The 22627-nt window shown below is 42.0% G+C and overlaps 1 protein-coding gene across 1 annotated transcript in view; it reads left to right on the forward strand.

Annotated features, from left to right (window-relative positions):
- LOC124775891 (facilitated trehalose transporter Tret1-like) overlaps nucleotides 1-22627 on the forward strand; it is a 349558-nt gene that overhangs the window by 296224 nt on the left and 30707 nt on the right. Inside the window, exon 8 of the mRNA XM_047250726.1 lies at nucleotides 16081-16305. Coding sequence (XP_047106682.1) covers nucleotides 16081-16305 — 225 coding nt within the window. The remainder of the gene's footprint in view (nucleotides 1-16080; nucleotides 16306-22627) is intronic.

The raw sequence follows: 22627 nt of genomic DNA on the forward strand, positions 1-22627 counted from the left end.
GGGGGTTGTTCAGGGATATTATTTTGAGGATTTTGCTATAACAAACGAGTGGTGTAAGATGGTTCATTACATAGTAATAATAAATTTGGTTTGTTACCTCAGCTGCCTATGTTTCTGAAAATGCGCTCGCAGCAGTAAAAAAGCCAGTAGTTTGTAATCGTGAAAACGTACAACTCAAAACGCAGAATACTGCAACACACCTCATACAGGTGCATAACTACGGTGATTTAGTCGCCGTCGCTACGGGAACGGCTTAACGTGCGTCATTCTGCTGCTCTTTCGTTGTATTCAGTGAATGCATACAGGACATCCATGTTGGCCAACTGTTAATCAGTATTTCTATCCATACTGCTGTGTATCACTGACAACGTACAAGGAACATTGGTGGAAAAACGAACCCGAGCAAAGCTCAGTATCAGCTTGAGGGCGAAGAGCAATGTAGCACGAGTGTAAGGAGAAAGTTTGTTCCCAAACGAGGGACATAGTGCATACGGTAGCCATTATACTGTTGTGTACATGCTTTCAGTGCAACATAGAAGCCGGCCGCAGTGGCCGAGAGGTTGTAGGCGCTTCAGTCAGGGAACCGCGCGACCGCTACTGTCGTAGGATCGAATCCTGCATCGGGCATGGATGTGTTTGATGTATTTAGTTAGGTTTAAGTAGTTCTAAGTTCTATTGGACTGATAACCTCAGATGTTAAGTCCCCTAGTACTCAGAGCCATTTGAACCATTTTTGAACAACATAGAAACAAAGAAAAATGGGGGTAAGAAATTATACGAAATGTATTATTCCGTAACGAGCCACCTGAAATCATGGGTCCTTTATACCAAAATACTCAGAAAATATCCCTGAAAATTTTCCGAAATTTTTTCGGTGCAGTTCGGTAAACAATTGTATATTGCGGCTACGCATCTGCTCGGTTTCCTGTCGACAAGAATTTCTCACATATCGAGGTATGCGAATTTTTTTCCTATTTTAAGTCATTTTTGTCTTTCCTGAACAATGTGCAGAAAAATCTCAATTTCTATCTGACGAAGTTAAACAGAGAAAGATAGGGATGGGCTGCATAGTGTTCGTTTGTATGAGATTTGTTTCCCTGTTTGCTTGTGGCAGCTACTATCAGACCTATTCATCAGGGGCAGCAGTTACTATCAGACCTACTCATGAGGTGCCGTTAAAGTACTTCGAAATCTGCTCGTATGGTGTTTCCTCGGTTGCTTACTTTATAACACGGCTCGTAAGTAGTTCCCAATATACAGTCGTCAGTCCAAAAAGTTTCGAGACTGGATTTAAACAAAAGGTATAGAAACCTTACGATGTTGGTGTTAATACTCCAGTCTCCCCAAAACTGAGTACAACGCGCAGAACGTTCCTAAAATCGTGTGAAACTGTCAGAAAAATTCTTCCTTGGGTGTTGCTCACCTCACGCATCACATAGACTCGAATGTGAATTTCAGCATTTTGTCGCTCTGTAGTAGGTTCTTATTGATAACATAGTCTTTCCACCCGCGATGACTTTCTTTCAGGAAGGAAATGTCCATGTTTTGAATTTCAATCACGTTGCAGCAGGCGTCGACGCGTCTTTGTTTTTCTTAGGGACATTTGGATATTTGCATAAAATTTTCTATTATTCAAAACAATCTCCAGAATATTTTGAACACTTGATTTAGACACGTCCAGTTCGTTGCTCCGTCAACGGCCTTCCCGCAGAGGTAACACCAGTTTCTGTCAGATCACCGAAGCTAAGTGCTGTCGGGCTGGGATAGCACTTGGATGGCTGACCATCCGGTCTGCCGAGGGCTGTTGGCAAGTGGGATGCCCTCACCCCTTGTGAGGCAAACTGAGAAGCTATTTGATTGAGAAGAAGCGGTTCTGGTCTCATAAACTGACTTACGGCCGGGAGAGCCACATGCCCCTCCATATCCGCATCCAGTGACACCTGCTAGCTGAGGATGACACGGCGGCCGGTAGGTATCGTTGGGCCTTCATGGTCTGTTTTGGCAGAATTTAGTTTACTTTTTATTCGTTGCTCCTTTGCTATTTGTGACACAATAACGTAAGCACGCTATAGTCACAAGTTCACTACTTAACTCTGGCCTGTTCACATCTGACTGGTCGAATGCACATCGTGGATATTGACAGTTGAAGCTGCACCGTACTTACTGCGCTGACGTCAGTTAAATCGACAGGAACAGAATCAGTCTCAGAACTTTTCAGACGGACAGAGTACATCCACATCGCATACATTCCTTTACACACAAATAGTATTCCAATTTATTGGAGGAAAATGATTTTAGTTACTCTTTTTCACAGCATATTTTTGTTATTTTGAAGTGTCCTCTTTCTAGTCTACAGTGTCCTCTGAATGGAGATCCAGGATCTGCCTCCTTGTTACGCTCGCTGTTTGATTTCAACGCCTTTGTGTTGGCTCGCATCGTCTAGGAACCTTCCGCTATTAGCGATGTTAATGAGCTGAACAGGTTTTTCTACTACCTCGTCACCGGCGGTAACGACTCTGTTATCCTGCCGTTGTCTGCTCCTACAGCAATTCATCTTGCGGTTGAGGCTCTATGCAAGACTAAAGATGCGAAATATAGGCTTACTATACAGAATGGTTATATCACGAACAAGCGTTCTTCTCATAGAAAAGCCGGGAAGTGAATACTTTCACTTTAAAATCTCTTTCGTGCGTTCTCCACAATGGGAATCAATTACCGACTGAGTGCTCTAGACGTTTTTGCGTGAAGCACTTTTATCCTACTCGACTGGTCTTCGCAGCTGACCTACCCGAATTACCAGTTTTCCAACTTATTCCATGAAAGCTGGTCTAGTTCTAGAGCTGTTCTTACGGAATCCCAGATTTTGTTCGCATTTTGCGTACAGTTACGCTAAACGATAAAAGAAAAGTATCCAAACTTCTAGTCTATAATTTTCACCATTTTGTGAATAGGAGCCTCTTAAATGAAGGGTTAAAAAAAATGCCAACAATTACAAAATTTTAGCTACGTCTGAAGTGCCGTATTTCAGTGAATAAAACTGTTGTAAGACTGTAAAACTTGGCAAGATGCTTGAACAGTTTGCACTATGCTCATTCTGAAAGGTTCTTGCCCTTTGATTCACTATTTTTGCCCCAAGCTACATCCAAAGTCTTCGTTAATTTGTTTCACGGTAAAATTTCTTCCAGATTTACGTAGCTTCATTTCTTTTCTTGGTACAGGATCTTATTGACTAGTAGCTTTTACAATTGTTCATAAAATTTTGTTACAGAGCTCCACGTGACAAAATATTACCCAGCTTAAAAATACTTGCTGAATTTTTGTAGCTGATTTGTCAGAATTTCATTAAGTAGTCTGCAGTTCTTTCGAATTTGATGGTCCTTCTTTAAAAGCTCTTTACAATATGATCCCCGCAAAGGTTCAGATTTTCTCGCCAATGACTGAGTCTAAATTCCTCACTGAAACTCGAGCCAGAACGACTAAATAACGGTTCCTTTTGTTCAGAAGAATATTTTCCAATATTTTGCTGCTTTTTGCTTGAATTGTAGGTCAGCAAGTGTTAACTGAACCATCCAAATTAGCGAAAGTACGTTTTGGCAGGGCTTCTTCACTTGCTTAATTCATCAGACTTCCGAAGCAATAATACGAAAACTCACCTGCAGAACAAGTGTTAACTGAAGTTTTTGGTAATCTATTACTTTTTTCTTGTGTAAGACGGTCCAAAAAAGTTGGAAAATTTCAGGACAGCCCCTATGTTTCATTCCTTACTCAAAACATACTAAATTAATGGTTGTATTTACTACTGCTTTCCAACACGTAGCATTGTCTTATAACACAGTCCTCCAATACAGTCATTTGCGAGGAAAAGTTTAGTGTATAATTGCAGAGCTTCAAGGAAAAAGCAAACATGAGAGTCTTCATATTTTGCAGGAGGAAGATTACTCTTTCATATGGTGGTTTACAGAAGTATGTATCAAGCATCATATTTTAAAGTGATTAAATTTAGAGGAAGTATAAACACGCCGCTAGCAAACGTTATACAGGATGTTAGGGATATAGGTACATATATTGGTAATAATAGGAACCATACTTTAGTATGATTACTGTTCTTCTCTGGGTCTAACAGCTTTCTCACAAACGCATCACATAATTTACTACCTGATGTTTCCTAAACAGTCGTAACTGCACCACGAAGTAGACCTCACCTGTCTGTATAGACTGCCCATTTTGCATCCACATGTCGACACTTCAGAACCTTACCCGCTGCCCAGGGAAAATGAACGTTAATGCCCTGCTTGCGTCATTTGTACTTCAGAGGTACTAACCAACATAAAAACATTCTATTCTTAATACCAGTAATTATTATTTTCCAAATTAAGTAAATACTGATGTAATGTTGTTCAGTGCACTGTCCTCAACCATCAGTAGAAATATCTGCATTTACACCTCTGGTACTCCGTAAACTATGTGAAGAGATCAAACTATATAAAGGTGGACGAAATTTTGCCGTAACAAGAATTTATTGACAATTTTGAATACCGCTTGGAGTAAAAAATTGCGACTTAAGTTACGTAAAATCTACAGAAAGTCCACAGTGCAAACTATTCAAGCATCTAGCTAACAATTTATTGACAGTTTTGAATATCGCTTGGAGTAAAAAATAGTGACTTAAATTACGTAAAATCTACAGAAAGTCTATAGTGCAAACTGATTAAGCCTCTAGCTAAGTATTACAGCTTTACCACAATTATTCACTGAAAGAAAGAGCTTCAAACTTAGGCAATAAATTCTGAAATGTAGCTGCATTTTATCACCTTCCACTTGAGAGTTTTTACTCACAATATATTGAAATTTGAGGGTATAAATTTGTATATCTTTCTTTGATCATCTGGCAAATTCTCACAAAAACTGATCAGAACTGACCTAGAGAGGGAAAGTAGACCACGTGACACGGAACCACACATCTCACCAGCATAAGTTCATTTTAATTATGTTTTCTTGGCTTACATGAGTTTTTATCTACCAATTATACAGTTGCACCTGATGATGCAGCTATAACGTTGCGAAACCGATCATGCCAATAAATAAATGACTTACAGCTAAGGCGGTCTTATCTTTTCTAAACGATATATCCAGGCTGCGGCTGCTCTGTACACAATGTCTGCTGAGTCAAAATATTGTACTTTGCAACACAACCCTTTCTTCATTAAAGACAACAGCAGTGACGAAACGAGCGACTGTATGAAGTACATTAGCACGGACATTGACACCGGCTGTAAACGAGACTGAATGAAAAAAAAATCCAGAGACCTACGTTACTACTGACAACGCGTACGCAGTCGCACTGAAAATAAATGAAAGCGATGGAACGAAAATGAACAAAACCACAGAAAGAATCATTCTGTTGTTTCGACAAACATTCAATTTACAATCGGCTATCGATTAAAGGCGGCATCCCAGGTTCCGCGGGTGGTTGGAGAGATCTCATATTCTGCCTCTTACGATAATAATCAGTTTTATGCTATGGAAACCAGTGTTAGGCAGCTGACGCGAGAGTCCCTATGTTCTGGTGGACGTCTTTCACCCTGCCCTACGCACGGCCTGTTACGAAATAACAAGTGTGTTTCGGTGTCGTGTGGATTGCTGCGATGGTTGTTGTACAGGGCAGGGTTGGTTTCACGATGTTTCTCATTGAGGGAAGGGAGAGGGTGAAAATGGCGCCTTTATACACCCTACTTCTCTCTAACCGCACCAAGGGAACCTCCATTTTCATCGGGCAGGCTTGAAACTTCGGTTACTGTATGTTTTGCCTTCAAATTCGGTGCACCCAAGAACTAGCACATTTTATGATTACACTAGCACTGCTGAGGTTACGTTTTGGATCATTTATTCTTCTTCAGTGTTTCGTCTGAGCTGAACTGCCACAAGCACGCCAGAAGACGAAACTGTCTTATTTCGAAATCTATCATGCGAATTAAATATCAACAATACGACAGCTGAGCAGATTATCCAGTAGCAGTATATCAAATAAATTGTACGGGGCAGTCAAATGGAAAGGAGACAGGTGGACATAAAGTCAGTCAGTAAACTTTTATTTATTTCAAAACAAATCGCCATAACTATTAATACACCTATCTTAGTGTAAGGAAAGTTGTTCAGTGACTTCATGGAAAAACGTTTGGGTTGTCAACGGAACCATGATTGTACCCAAGCGTGCACCCCTTCGTACAAAGCAAATTGACAGCCACGAACGTCTTTCTTCAGGGGTCCAAAAATAAGGAAATCTGATGAGGAGAGATTGGGGCTGTACAGAGGGTGCGTAAGAGCTTCCCAGGGAAATTCCTGCAGTGCAGTCGAAACAGCCTTGATAACTTGTAAGAGGGCATTATCCTGCAATGGAATGATGCCGTCTGTCAACATTCCTGGGCGTTTGTGGTTGATGGCGTGATTTAGTGTTTGCATAGTGTCAACGTACCGCTGTGCGTTAGTTGTTGGCCGAGTTCCAGAGTGTCCAGCGGGTCGATGGGAGCGAATAGATGTGCTTCCATTGTTGGTTCTACGCTTGCTTTCCGGCGCAGAATGATGACGGTATGTTTAATATCCCGCCACAATACGGGACAGGAAACAATACTGTTCATCGTGAACCTGTCCCAAGTGCTGCAGTGGTATCGACATTCTGTTCAACTTCGGCTCCTCCGTCAGGCTGTCGGGAATCCACTGGGCGCACATCATCCAGAACATCGTACGCTCTGTCACGATGGCGTGAACGGTACTGTGACTTACGCCCAGCACGGGCCGACCATGCGCCGCCAGTCATTTCTGACGGCAGTATCCACTGCAGCCGTGACAGAAGGGGTAATGGCACGATGAGATTGTCCTGGCCGACTGCGCTCTTTCAATGACACCCGACCCTCTCGAAATCGTCTATTCCTTTGAAACACACTTGCACGTGACATACTGCGCTCGCCGTACACTGCAGACAATGAAACTCATTCTGCAGCCAGAAACTACACTACACCTTGCTGTTCATCTTTCCCACTCCTCCATAGCGACTTTCACGTACACAAGACTTGCTGACCTCTCACGCCGAGCACGTCAAGTTATCGAATTATTGTCCAGATACTTTACGTGCCTTTTGCCGCGCGATATCCTTAGACGAAACGGTTGCACAGTGGTTATCGTCGTGTCTTCTTAATTCTGCATCCCGCGTTCGAAAAACCCGATTATTACTTTTATTTTTGGTTGACATTTATACAGGGTGCTTCCGTAAGAGCGGGCAAAACATGTAATAGGACGTAGCGAATGCATGTTTGTAGGTGGAGTTATTCAGCCGACAAATAATTGTTATAATTCATGGTGAAACTTATCCTCTATGTCCTGTTAAATTTTTGCACGCCCTTATGGAAGCAACCTGTACACTCATGTTTGTAGAAGGTTAGTACACTAATGTTTTCCTGTGTATACTGATATAATGCTGTCCTTATTCCTCTATTAATTTTATGTCATACCAATAAATTTAAAAAAAGAATGAAAACATTATGTGAAACTGTTTTTCGTGAAAATCCCGTAGTATATCTTGATTCATAATCAACTGCAAGCGCCAGTTTTCAGAAAAGTGTTCCCATATATATACCGTGCAGCGAAATTATTGCCAAAGACGAAATCTTCATCAATGTTAACAACGTTTCCGTACCGAGTGAGATTCATACGAAAATATTTCACTGTGGCAAACCGCCTTGCACGATGCTCGTGATGTTTGGAATATCTGTGTTCAGAACGTTTCTACGAATAGTATTATCCAAGGCAATGCACCAAATCTCCCTGAAGAATAAACATATGAATAAAAAATATAAGAATTGATATGAGAATGAAATAGCACAATTTGAGAATATTAAAGGGCTGAAATCCCTCAACATACCATACTCACACGTATTATATAATAAATGTGTGCCACTTACTGTGAAATGCAACTGCAATTTTTTAATCAGAATAAAGCCCGTGTAATCCCTAATTTGATAAGAAACATTCGTTTAGTAACTGAGTACGAACAAGGATAGATTAATGAAAACAGTATGAATGATGAAAAAAAAAATATATTAAAGTTTGGAACACGGGGCGCGAAACTGAAAAGCCGTGGCGCTAACTATGCGCCAACATTTCTTCTGAGAATATCGCGCCGCAAAAGGCACATAAGGCACCTCGAAAATACCTCGAGAACTATGACTACAGTCTTTTCAGAAACGGTCGAGTATCTACAGATAAGCTGAGACATGCGTTCACTTACTTTGACTCGTCTTCTAGGAAATCGGGTGATAGCACTTGGTGTGTCCTCCTAGTGAGTGGTCATTGTGTCTGCCTGCCATGCAGCGAACCCGGGTTCGATTTCCAGCCGGGTCGAAGATTTTCTCGCTCGGGTACTCGGTGTTGTTTCGTTATCATCATCGTTTCACTATCGTAGACATGCAAATTGTCCAGTGTGGTGTAAACTGAAAAGACTTACAACTCGGCAGCCGAACATACCGAGGTGGGAACTCCGAACCATCAATACCATACAATCGCTTTTGTCCCGTATAGACCGACGTGGAGGTTCCATCCATGAAGATTAATCAAACCAGAATAACGTGTACTACAAATGAGGCGGTCAATTCCAAAGCTGAATGTGTCCATATGAAGTGAAATGGAGGAAAACGTAAAAAATTATTAGGTTATTTAGTACTGAAATTGAATAGCTATAAAAATGAGTTCAATGCAGAATATTGTTTCAAACAGATATCTGGTTGTTAATATAATATGTACTGCCATTTTTCGTAAATAATAGCAAATGTTAAATGGAGTTATTGACTTTTGGGAAGCACAAGGGTACATGCACATTGTTGGAGCTAACAAACATGGACATGATGAGTTTTGGAATGCATAAAATATGAAGGTTTCTGCAAATATTGAAATGTTCACAAGAAGTCTAAGAGGTATTCCCACATTAATATAACTATAAAACAGTGCAATGAAGAATGTAATCACCATAGACGATATAGATATCCTATTATCATTTGCGTCATAATGCAATTAAAGAATATCATTTGCTTCTCTGCGTAAAATTTTGATATGATTAAGACTTTAGCAGAGTTTGATAACCAAGTTGACCAAGTAACTTAGCTTTTAATGCACCATCTCCTGCTGTATTGACTCTCTGGATGTGTTCTTGCAACTCAGAGCATTTTCAGCCTTTTGTCTGTAGCCGGTGTCTTGAAACCTATATTTAGTATTAAAAATATAATTGTTATGAAAGAAAATGTTTCACTTTAGTTTCAGTATTTTGTGCTGCATTGTACATCATCGAAAAAATTTTGATGTATAGTTCACTCGACAGTTACTAGCGCTTTGAATTATCACGGCAGCAACGTGATTAACGGAAGTCAGAGGCTAAATGAATTTCTGTACACCTGTTTGTTTCGTGTACTTTTATGAACTGGTATCTTTCTTTTTATGTTAACCCAGTGTCGGCCGAGGCGGCCGAGCGGTTCTAGGCGCTATAGTCTGGAACCGCGTGACCGCTACGGCCGCAGTTTCGAATCCTGCCTCGGGCATGGATGTGTGTGATGTCCTTAGATTAGTCATGTTTAAGTAGTTCTAAGTTCTAGGGAACTGATGACCTCAGATGTTAAGTCCCATAGTGCTCAGAGCCATTTGAACCATTTTTGTTTACCCAGTCCTTAACTATTCTTTACAAAGCCTCTGAATTCTAAATTTCGAAATCCCCAAAATGAAAACAAATGTATTTACACACACGGAATAAGTCTCCCTTTCCAGAAATAAGTTTACGTGTATGGAATCTCAGTGTAACATCTTTGCTTTTTTTCTTGTACTCATTCATGGTCTTTGACATTGTAGACCTTCTTGCGTGACGTAACAAAGAATGAATGAAACTTGAAATACGTTCTTGTGAGATTCGTAAAATGACTGGCAAAACCTTCTGATATGTTGAATTTCAAGATCGAGGCATTTAAAGTCAAACATTCGAGGATAATTGTAAGTAGGTTTCTTTAGAAGAGATTTGGATGAGTGTCTGAAATGTTGAAAAAATGTATGTCTATTATATTTTGACTACTTAAATGCAGTACACGCAAATGGCATTCACGAGACATACCTATAAATTAAAAACGTAAAAAAGAGCAGCACAAATAAGATTCAGTAAAGGTTAATTTATAGTTTCATGGAGATTCACGATTTAATTGGAAAGATGCTTTGCATAAACTACAGGTAAATTTTGTAGGAAAAAACAATAAATCTTTCAAAACCATTCTTACCCACCATGTTTCTCTTTTTTTTCCATGTAGGGCCATCTCATTTAATTTTCCTACTACTTCATGATTCAGTGACAGTATTAGTACTTCCACAAACTCTAACACTAGCTTCTTCCACATCCATGTTGCTCTGCGTCATTACAGTTACTGCATCCAGTAACGTCAAATTTATCCATCAGACAAAAACCAGTGCAGAAGTACACTCATGTTCAGAAAAATAGCACACTTTCAATGAAAAAAGATTGACATTCACATTCATAGGACGTGTACATCAGCACGTTCTGCAGAAGTGATTAACATTTCAGTTACCTCGGTTCAGCATATGTCCTGTTGCCTAGTAGGCTCGGTGTCTGCCATGAGCCCTCATGACTTGCTCCCTGTGTGATATTATCGATGGGTATAAGACGCGAATGGCGTCTTATGGTACAGCCATCCATGCTGCGTTCACTTCATTCCAAAGTAGTTCTGTGGTGGTTGGCATTGGGTCACAGCACTGCACTGCACCTGTCGTTTCCCCATATCCCACACATTTTCGTTTAGCTACAACTGTGGTGATATGGTGGGCCAGGGCAAAAGGCTGATATCCTATGATATCAAGAAGACACGTGTTCGTGCAGAAACATGTGGTCGTGCATTGTCTTGTTGAAAAATGGCGATTGGTTGGACAATGTCATTCACGTAGATCACACTGGTCACAGTGCCCCGGACACGCGCCAACTATGATTTGTGGTTGTACCAAACAGTACCCGACACCATAAGGCATTGAGTTGGCGCTGAACGTCTTGCGCAAATGCAGTCAACGTGATGCCGCTCCCTCTTTCTGCGGCTAACCAAAGTGTGGCCATCATTTCCAAACAAACAGAACCTTAATTCGTCCGAAAATTCTATCTGGTGCTATTCCTGTCCCCAGTGATGTCGTTCCATGCGCCATTGTCGTCTAGCATGTTTCTGCACATTCGTCAAATGTATGTGGAGAAGTGGTCGACGCGCATGTAATTCATGCAGTAATAAATGGCGACGGACTGTCACCCCCTCATAGTGTACGATGTGTTCCACTATTCCACAGCTGGGCCAGAGCGGAGTACGACGCAGATCTGTCCTGCAATGAAATTCGGATGAGGTGTCGATCTTCTCGGGGATGGTCTGGGTGGTGCGACCTGACCCATCTCATCGTTTTCTATGGCCTTTCGTGGACCATTGCCCACACACCGGTTGCATTGCTGAAACACTTTGTCCCACACGAACAGAAGTTTCCTGGATGGATGCATCACATTCTCTCAAGGCAATAATGCGCCCTCTTTCAAACTCACCGATTTGACCGTACGGTTCATGCATACGTCTGCGAGGAATCCTGCAAGTCTGCTCAAGTCACACTGATCCAATACCTTCGGTTTATAGCGACAACGAGAGCTGCAGGAACATTTTACCGGTAGGCGGTGTTGCGCCGCGATATCGATGTCGACCTTGAACACGCGGGTCGATGTAGTTCAAATGCTTATCCTTTCTGTAGAACATACTAGTGCACACATCCTGTGAATATAAACGTCCTACCTCCAGTCGTTCGAGGTCTTCTGATTATTGTGAACATGAGTTTACATTGTTATTCCGTTGTTTGAACTCTTCATACTGATTATATCCAGATACTTACGTGTGTATTGTAATTATAAACATCACCAATAAAACTGTTTCATCCTGCAGCATAGTGTTAAATGAGCACAGTTTCTTTTCAGTCTCCTCAGAGTCAAGAAAATGACTCGTATTACAGAGTGTAATATGACCAGTTGGGCCTATTTTGCTTTAGTACATTATGACACACATAACAGATGAACATTTCTTTCAGAAACTATGTAATTTAGGTTCACATTCGACATACAGGGCGACAATTATTGAACTGTACGCAAAAAAACGTAAATTATTTTCTATCTGCGGTGTGCAGAAATTTTATTCAACACAGATATTCGAATTTAGGTTATGACATGTTCGATATGCCTGTCATCATTGGCGGTGACATGGCGCAGACGATAGCGAAATTCTGCATGACCCGCTGAAGTGTCAGAACATCGATGCTGTCAGTGACCTCCTGAATGGCTGTTTTCAGCTCAGCAACGGTTTTGAGACTATTGCCGTACACTTTGCCTTTAATACAGCCCCACAAAAAGTAGTCGCATGTGTTCAGATCCGGATATGGCGCACAATCTGTCACTGCTCATGCCAGTGGCCTCTGGGTACTCCAAAGCCAGAATGCTGTCCCCAAGGTCACCCTCCAGGACATTACTCTCCTGCTTCGATGGGGTCGAACTCAGTCTTGCATCAACTACATCTTGTCGAAATTAGGTTAACTTTGGATAATGGGGATGAAATCATCTCCCAAAACATTTACATACCGTTCGGTAGTCACCGTGCCATAAAGGAATATGGCGCCGATTATTCCGCGACTGAACATTGCACACCACACGGACACCCGTTGAGGGTGAAGAGACTTCTCGATTGCGAAATATGGATTCTCAGTCCCCCAACTGAGCCAATCTTGCTTATTGACCAACCCATCCAAATGAAAGTGCCCTTCGTCACTTAACCAAACGATACATCCGCATACTAATTTCCATCATGGCCCGCGGCCAACCGTGCAGTTTGAACGTCCTAACGCAAACCGTTCAAAAGTTACGACGGTTTGATTTCATATAGTTCAGTAACTGTCACCCTGTACAATCTTTCGGAACACAACATACAGGGGACATAGGCTACTTACTACTGGAACTGAACGCAAAGTCCGCTTTTTAATATCGACGAGACGCGGGAAGTGACGGACAAAATTCTTTTACCACCTTACAAAGACTGCTGCAAACGGTGTGGAACGTGCGATTTCTATATTTTCGAATTTTTTGTACATGTTGAATTTTGGAACTTCTAACAATACCGCCGGCCGGAGTGGCCGTGCGGTTCTAGGCGCTACAGTTTGGAGCCGAGCGACCGCTACGGTAGCAGGTTCGAATCCTGCCTCGGGCATGGATGTGTGTAATGTCCTTAGGTTAGTTAGGTTTAATTAGTTCTAAGTTCTAGGCGACTGATGACCTCAGAAGTTAAGTCGCATAGTGCTCAGAGCCATTTGAACAATACCACCACTTGCAAAGTAGGTTAGAAATCTGATTAATAATGTTACTCATGCAGCATATATTCGCTTTATCGGGCAACAACAAAGTTGTTGACTGTGGATGGTATCGTCAGAATGGAAATAATGAAGTCACTGTAAAAAAGTCATTAATTTTGGCACTTACCTTGAATGGATTCCCACGTATATTTCGTCGAAGTTGTTATGGCTCGTCTTGTTGATTCTAGGGTGATTCCACTTTGACTGCTAGAAGGTCCAGATCTGTACTTTAGCAATATTTGTAGACTTAACAAATGCGTTTTTCAGAAAATTCTTAATGATCAAAACAATCCCATATCAGAACAATGGTATGGTAGAAATAATTTTTGACTTGATGTTCACGATCCACATTTTTATTAAACTTCTTGTAAATTCACATTTACTTCTTCTTAATTGTCACATCATCAAGAAAAGAGTTTTATATCAATCTTCATATATTTAATTTCCACTTTAACCAAACACATGACTTGACTGTTCTTTTACAAAGCGAAATAACAACTTAACCTCTGCAACGTGAAACAAATACTGCTCTGTGCGCATTCGCGCCAAAACGGTTACAAGTAAGTCAAAGATTATGACAGTCTCACAGAAATGAATACACACAAGAACCATATCATTGTAATATATCGATACATCTGAGTACCTATACATTACTAAAACCAAATGTGAATATTGTCACAAAACTATGTCTGTTACTTCACAGAAAAGTAGTACGATATTACTGGTATCGAGAACTGGGGTTGGAGTGCCGTAATGGTCACGTAAGTAAAGAACCATTACAAACTGACCGCTTCAACTATAAAATTGACGCGTTGTACATTATAGCGCGTCATATGTACCTACTTGACAGAAAATCCTAGGAAGTGCTGGTCTTACGTTAAATCAGTATGTGGCTCGAAACAGCATATCCAGACACTCCGGGATGATGATGGCATTGAAACAGAGGATGACACGCGTAAAGTTGAAATACTAAACACCTTTTTCCAAAGCTGTTTCACAGAGGATGACCGCACTGCAGTTCCTTCTCTAAATCCTCGCACAAACGAAAAAGTGGCTGACATCGAAATAAGTGTCCAAGGAATAGAAAAGCAACTGGAATCACTCAATAGAGGAAAGTCCACTGGACCTGACGGGATACCAATTCCATTCTACACAGAGTACGCGAAAGAGCTTGCCCTCCTTCTAACAGCCGTGTACCGCAAGTCTTTAGAGGAACGGAAGGTTTTAAATGATTGGAAAAGAGCACAGGTAGTCCCAGTCTTCAAGAAGGGTCATCGAGCAGATGCGCAAAACTATAGACCTATATCTCTGACGTCGATCTGTTGTAGAATTTTAGAACAGGTTTTTGCTCGCGTATCATGTCGTTCCTGGAAACACAGAATCTACTCTGTAGGAATCAACATGGATTCCGGAAACAGCGATCGTGTGAGACCCAACTCGCTTTATTTGTTCATGAGACCCAGAAAATATTAGGTACAGGCTCCCAGGTAGATGCTATTTTCCTTGACTTCCGGAAGGCGTTCGATACAGTTCCGCACTGTCGCCTGATAAACAAAGTAAGAGCCTACGGAATATCAGACCAGCTGTGTGGCTGGATTGAAGAGTTTTTAGCAAACAGAACACAGCATGTTGTTCTCTATGGAGAGACGGCTACAGACGTTAAGGTAACCTCTGGCGTGCCACGGGGGACTGTTATGATACCATTGCTTTTCACAATATATATAAATGACCTAGTAGATAGTGTCGGAAGTTCCATGCGGCTTTTCGCGGATGATGCTGTAGTATACAGAGAAGTTGCAGCATTAGAAAATTGCACCGAAATACAGGAAGATCTGCAGCGGATAGACACTTGGTGCAGGGAGTGACAACTGACCCTTAACATAGACAAATGTAATGTATTGCGAATACATAGAAAGAAGGATCCTTTATTGTGTGATTATATGATAGAGGAACAAACACTGGTAGCAGTTACTTCTGTAAAATATATGGGAGTATGCGTGCGGAACGATTTGAAGTGGAATGATCATATAAAATTAATTTTTGGTAAGGCGGGTACCAGGTTGAGATTCATTGGAAGAGTCCTTAGAAAATGTAATCCATGAACAAAGGAGGTGGCTTACAAAACACTCGTTCGACCTACACTTGAATATTTCTCATCAGGGTGGGATCCGTACCAGGTCAGGTTGACGGAGGAGATAGAGAAGATCCAAAGAAGAGCGGCGCGTTTCGTCACAGGGTTATTTAGGTAGCGTGATAGCGTTACCGAGATGTTTAGCAACTGGCAGACTGCAAGAAAGGCGCTCTGCATCGCGGTGTAGCTTGCTGTCCAGGTTTCGAGAGGGTGCGTTTCTGGATGAGGTATCGAATATATTGCTTCCCCCTACTTATACCTCCCGAGGAGATCACGAATTAAAATTAGAGAGATTCGAGCGCGCACGGACGCTTTCCGGCAGTCGTTCTCCTCGCGAACCATACACAACTGGAATAGGAAAGGGAGGTAATGACAATGGCGCGTAAAGTGCCCTCCGCCATACACCGTTGGGTGGCTTGCGGAGTATAAATGTAGATGTAGATGAAGAACGTAGTTACGATCCACGAGGTATGCGAATATCTAACGACGGCTTGTGTCGGCAGGTGGAGGACTTCCCGGAAGACGACGACGACGAGATTGCGGCGTGGTGCGAGTCTGCGGCGTGCCGCAAGGTGGTGGCGCTGCTGGGGCGCGGCACGCTGAAGCCGCTGCTGGTGGTCAGCGTGCTCTTCTTCTTCCAGAACTGGGCCGCCGCCACCGCCGTCCGCCCCTACGCCGTCGAGGTCTGCGACAAGTTCGGCATGCCCATCGACTCCCACTGGGCCACCGTGAGTACTGCGTCTGCTTGCTCTCCTCCGTTGTTGTAGCCATCTTCGTGCCCCGATGACCGCGTGACCCTGATCGTTCACAAAATTTAAGGTAATCGTTTCAGAAGTAAATTTATTGGGTTAAGAGTGTACACGTTATTCTTACAAACAGCTTAGTCCACTCTTTTCTTCATACATCCTGATTGTTGTTGTTGTTACTGAAACCTTCCCGGCTCCTGTACATGGTGTTACAAAAAGGTACGGCCAAACTTTCAGGAAACATTCCTCACACACAAATAAAGAAGGGATGTTATGTGGACATGTGTCCGGAAACGCTTAATTACCATGTTAGAGCTCATTTTAGTTTCGTCAGTATGTACTGTACTTCCTCGATTCACCGCCAGTTGGCCCAATTAAAGGAAGGTAATGTTGACTTCGGTGCTTGTGTTGACATGCGACTCATTCCTCTACAGTACTAGCATCAAGCACATCAGTACGTAGCATCAACAGGTTAGTGTTCATCACGAACGTGGTTTTGCAGTCAGTGCAATGTTTACAAATGCGGAGTTGGCAGTTGCCCATTTGATGTATGGATTAGCACGGGGCAATAGCCGTGGTGCGGTACGTTTGTATCGAGACAGATTTCCAGAACGAAGGTGTCCCGACAGGAAGACGTTTGAAGCAATTGATGGGCGTCTTAGGGAGCACGGAACATTCCAGCCTATGACTCGTGACTGGGGAAGACCTAGAACGACGAGGACACCTGCAATGGGCGAGGCAGTTCTTCGTGCAGTTGACGATAACCCTAATGTCAGCGTCAGAGAAGTTGCTGCTGTACAAAGCAACGTTGACCACGTCACTGTATGGAGAGTGCTACGGGAGAACCAGTTGTTTCCGTACCATGTACAGCGTGTGCAGGCACTAACAGCAGCTGATTGGCCTCCACGGGTACACTTCTGCGGATGGTTCATCCAACAATGTGTCAATCCTCATTTTAGTGCAAATGTCCTCTTTACGGATGAGGCTTCATTCCAACGTGATCAAATTGTAAATTTTCACAATCAACATGTGTGGGCTGACAAGAATCCGCACGCAGTTGTGCAATCACGTTATCAACACAGATTTTCTGTGAACGTTTGGGCAGGCATTGTTGGTGATGTCTCGATTGGGCCCCATGTTCTTCCACCTACGCTCAATGGAACACGTTATCATGATTTCATACGGGATACTCTACCTGTGCTGCTAGAACATGTGCCTTTACAAGTACGACATAACATGTGGTTCATGCACGATGGAGCTCCTGCACATTTCAGTCGAAGTGTTTGTACGCTTCTCAACAACAGATTCGGTGACCGATGGATTGGTAGAGGCGGACCAATTCCATGGCCTCCACGCTCTCCTGAACTCAACCCTCTTGACTTTCATTTATGAGGGCATTTGAAAGCTCTTGTCTACACAACCCCGGTACCAAATGTAGAGGCTCTTCGTGCTCGTATTGTGGACGGCTCTGATACAACACGCCATTCTCCAGGGCTGCATCAGCGCACCAGGGATTCCATGCGACGGAGGGTGGATGCATGTATCCTCGCTAACGGAGAACGTTTTGAACATTTCCTGTAACAAAGTGTTTGAAGTCACGCTGGTACGCTCTGCTGCTGTGTGTTTCCATTCCATGATTAATGTGATGTGAAGTAATAAAATGAGTTCTAACATGGAAAGTAAGCGTTTCCGGACACATGTCCACATAACATATTTTCTTTCTTTGTGTGTGAGGAATGTTTCCTGAAAGTTTGGTCGTACCTTTTTGTAACACCCTGTATAGTTGGCATCAGCACAAACAAATACTGCTCGTCACATCTTTCCATCGACGTCCAGTTTAGACAGTAAGCATCGGTTTGTTTCCCGTTACAAACAAAAAGAATTTTAAAACTGAATTTTACGTGCCCATTCGACAAAGGGGTGCCATATGAATCTAATACGACATTGAGTATTAAGGGGGGTAATAAAACACGAAGATTAAGCAGTACTCCAGCATCGGCCGAATAGCGCTGCTACATGGCGATAGCAAACACCCCGGGTCAGGGCGGTGCTGTTGCTGCGCCCTCGGCTGCCTTCTTTGCCATGTCGGAGGTTGAGGGATGCATGTACGTAATTATCATTCCTGAATAACAACAACCCTGCATAAAATTGACATTTCCTTTATTTACATAACAAAGTTAGTTATACCGCAAAATGGGTAATGTATAAAAAGAAATTAACCGAGAGGTTTTTAGGGGGTAATCATGTCACAAATTAAAGTGTAATTCCCTTTAATTGTGTTCTCAACATCTACCATTTTCGATTTCACATTCAAGTAACTTTGAATCATACAGTTTTGGATATTTGCCCACATCATAATGAAACACTAAAACAACTAAAATACTGATGTTTAAACCATCTTTTCCACAGCTGAGTTCTGTTGCTGTGTGTTTCCATTCCATGATTAATGTAATTTGAAGAGAAGTAATAAAATGAGCTCTAACGTGGAAAGTAAGCGTTTCCGGACACATGTCCGCATAACATATTTTCTTTCTTTCTGTGTGAGGAATGTTTCCCGAAAGTTTGGCAGTACCTTTTTGTAACACCCTGTATTTTTTTTTGTTACGCAACTTCCCTTCTGCAATAACCTATGAAACCTTTCCTTAGGATTTCTATCTCTTGCTTAACAATAACAAATTAAATCTTCTCTTTGAAATTTATTCTCTTTCTCAATCTTCCCATACAAATTTAATTGCTGCTTATTAAAAGTAATTTTCTGATTATTTCGACGAAACATGGAATGTTTCGTCGTCGTGGCCCTCAGTCGTTATCTGCAATAACCCAAAACTGTTCCTTACCTTTTTTACTTTTACTGGATCGCCATCTGACTGCTACATCGAACTGCGACATGAATATACTTATTCTGGTTTACTATACTCTATTAACTGCTGGTGGGCTTTCATAATAAGCGGCTGTATTTATTACCAAAGCTGACGTTATTCTTTAATAGCAAAACTGACGTTATTCTTTAATTAATTTGACTGAAGTTACGTAATTCATAGTTGCACTTTTTCTTGACAACAATAAAATTTTTGCAGAGTTTTACGTTGACGGCTTTTGGGATGGATTATGATCAGTAATGCAACATTGCTGGCAAAAATTAATTATATTCTGAAAACGCTTCAAATATTTACTGTTGGTAATGAAATGATTTTACAAACGTTCAAATGGGACTTACTTTTTACAATAGTCTTAGAACTAGCATTGCGCGAACATACCTTCAGTAGTTTTGAATTTCGCAAAGAAAATAATTCAGTAATATTAGTTCCTCTTACATCCGTTTATAATCTCTTCTAAATCGTAGCTGGTGGCTGGCAAGCACACCGCTTCTCTCAACCTCTCGCTTCAGACCTGCTACCGACTCGCTTCACTTCTCGCTTGCTACTGACATCCTACGAACGCTAAAGTGCGGTTCTCCTGCCAACAATGCTTTCTGGTGTAGACAATCCCTGCTACCATTACAAAATGTATCAATGAGCAGTCCTTCCCGCACTTTTCTTAATGTATCCGTACGCGGTTTCTCCCGCCCTTTTTCAAGTTATATCAACAATACTTTGTTGCAGATATTCCCTGCTACCACCATTATTTCCAACATGACAGCCGGCCGAAGTGGCCGTGCGGTTAAAGGCGCTGCAGTCTGGAACCGCAAGACCGCTACGGTCGCAGGTTCGAATCCTGCCTCGGGCATGGATGTTTGTGATGGCCTTAGGTTAGTTAGGTTTAACTAGTTATAGGTTCTAGGGGCTAATGACCTCAGCAGTTGAGTCCCATAGCGCTCAGAGCCATTTGAACCATTTTCCAACATGACAAATATTAATTATTCCTACTTAATCCTATTAATAAAATATAAACATATTTCATAAATTGTGATTTGACAATAGACAATAGAAATATGCACGTCTTACATTACCTTCTGCGCGAGGGCTGGTTTTTCTGCAGCTCTCCATTCTACTCTGTTCCGAGCAAGCCTCTTCGTCTCTACGCAACTACAGCGACCTACATCCTACATTTACTGTTTTCGTCCTTTGCTGTCCCTGTACAATTTTTAACCCCTACACTTCCCTCCAGTACTAAATTGGTGATCCCTTCATCCCTTTGAATATGTTCCATCGACCGATCCCTTTTTTTTTTTTTCCAAGTTGAGCCACAAATGTACTTTTTCCCGTTTCCATTCAGTACCTATCATGAACTACCCCTCTAAAAATCAGCATTCTCCTGTAAAACCAAAGTTCAAAAGCCTCCATTTTCTCCTTGACTGAACTGTACATAATCCACGTTTCGCCCCCCAGGCAAGACTACACTCCAGACAAACATCTTCGGAAAAGACTTTCTAACATATAAATCTCTTCTTCGCACACGCTTTTTCTGCTATTACCAGTTCACATTTTATGTCCTCTCTGCTGCGACCATTGCCAGTTATTTTACTGCCCAAATAGTGAACCGCATCTACTACTTTCTCGCTGCCTAATCTAATTCCCTCAGTATCGCCCGATTTCGTTCTGCTGCATTCCATTACCCTTGTTTTGCTTTTGTTCATGTTCATCTTATATCCTCCTCCCAAGGTCTATTCCGTTCAGCTGCTGTTCCAACTCTTTTGCGGTCTCTGACGAAAATCTCTCACTTCTCATGAAACTTCCTGCCGGATTAGAACTGTGTGTTGGACCGAGACTCGAACTCGGGACCTTTGCCTTCCGCGGCCAAGAGCTCCACCATCTGAGCTACCCAAGCACGACTCACGCCCCGTCCTCACAGCTTTACTTCTTTCAGTACCTCGTCTCCCACCTTCCAATCTTTACAGAAGCTCTCCTGCGAACCTTGCAGAACTAGCACTCCTGAAAGAAAGGATATTGCGGAGACATGGCTTAGCCACAGCGTGGGGGATGTTTCCAGAATGCGATTCCCACTTTGCAGCGAAGTGTGCACTGATATGGAACTTCCTGGCAGATTAAAACTGTGTACTGGGCCGAAACTCGAACTCGGGACCTTTGCCTTTCGCAGGCAAGTGCTCTACCAACTGAGCTACCCTAGCATGACTCACGCCCCGTCCTCACAGCTTTACTTCTCCCAGTACCTCGTCTCCTACCTTCCAAACTTTACAGAAGCTTGGGTTGCTCAGTTGGTAGAGCACTTGCCCGCAAAAGGCAAAGGTCCCGAGTTTGAGTCTGGGTCTGTCACACAATTTTAATCTGCCAGGAAGTTTCATATCAGCGCACACTCCGCTGCAGAGTGAAAATCTCATTCTGGCTCACAGTTCTTATTTCTTCTACTGGAACCTTAACTCCTTCACTATATTTCACTGTCGTTTCCTTTACTGCTCAGTGTGCAGACTGAATAACATTGGGGATTGGCTACAAGCCTGTCTCAACCCCAATCAATCACTGCTTCCTTGTCATGCCCCCTCGACTCTTTTAAGTGCCTTCTTGTTTCTATACAAGTTGTAAATAGCGTTTCGCTTCCTGTATTTTACCCACGCTACCTTCAGAATTCCAAAGAGTATATTCTAGTTAATATTGTCGAAAGTTTTCCATAAGTCTAAAAATGCTGTAAACATTGGTTTGCCTTTGCTTAACCTAACTTCTAAGAGCAGTCGTAGCGTCTGTGTTGCCTGGCGTGTTCCTGTATTTCCCAGGAATCCAAACTGATTTTGCGCGAGGTCGGCTTCTACCATTATTCTGCAATTAATTCGTGTTACTATTTTGCATTCATAACTGAAAGGATATTGCAAAAACTTCTAAACTCGTGTTTGTAAGTCACAGGTTCCTATCAAAAAAAATGGTATGAAACTTATTTTGTCATCGAAATACGTAAATCTCAGTGCAGGGCGACAGGACTGTGTTGAAATTAATTTTTCACCGGAACTATGTGAAGTTCACGCTACACTATTCGAAATCCACATTAGCCAGTACACAGAGAATTCGCCTACGAGAGAGCAATTCGTTTACAGTGAAATTCACATATGCTATTTGACTGCAAAACAAATAACTTAGATTCAAATGTTGGCCCTGAATGTTGTTAATCCTTATCTTACGTCCTGCAAACAACAACTGTACCGGAAGTGTCAATTTAACCACACAGCAAATGAACATAAAATTTAACGCATCTGACTTTCTGATAAAACTGCAAGATAGCACTTTCTCGAGATTTTTAACCGATTTGAAACCTCTGTAATAATATGAAATTTTTACAAATACATTCCGATAGTCACTGTACCTTACAGTGGACATAACTTTTAGTGATAACCAAAGTTGTAACCTACCTGTGCGCA

Source organism: Schistocerca piceifrons, chromosome 2 (assembly GCF_021461385.2).
Source record: "Schistocerca piceifrons isolate TAMUIC-IGC-003096 chromosome 2, iqSchPice1.1, whole genome shotgun sequence".
In the NCBI taxonomy this organism is placed as follows: domain Eukaryota; kingdom Metazoa; phylum Arthropoda; class Insecta; order Orthoptera; family Acrididae; genus Schistocerca; species Schistocerca piceifrons.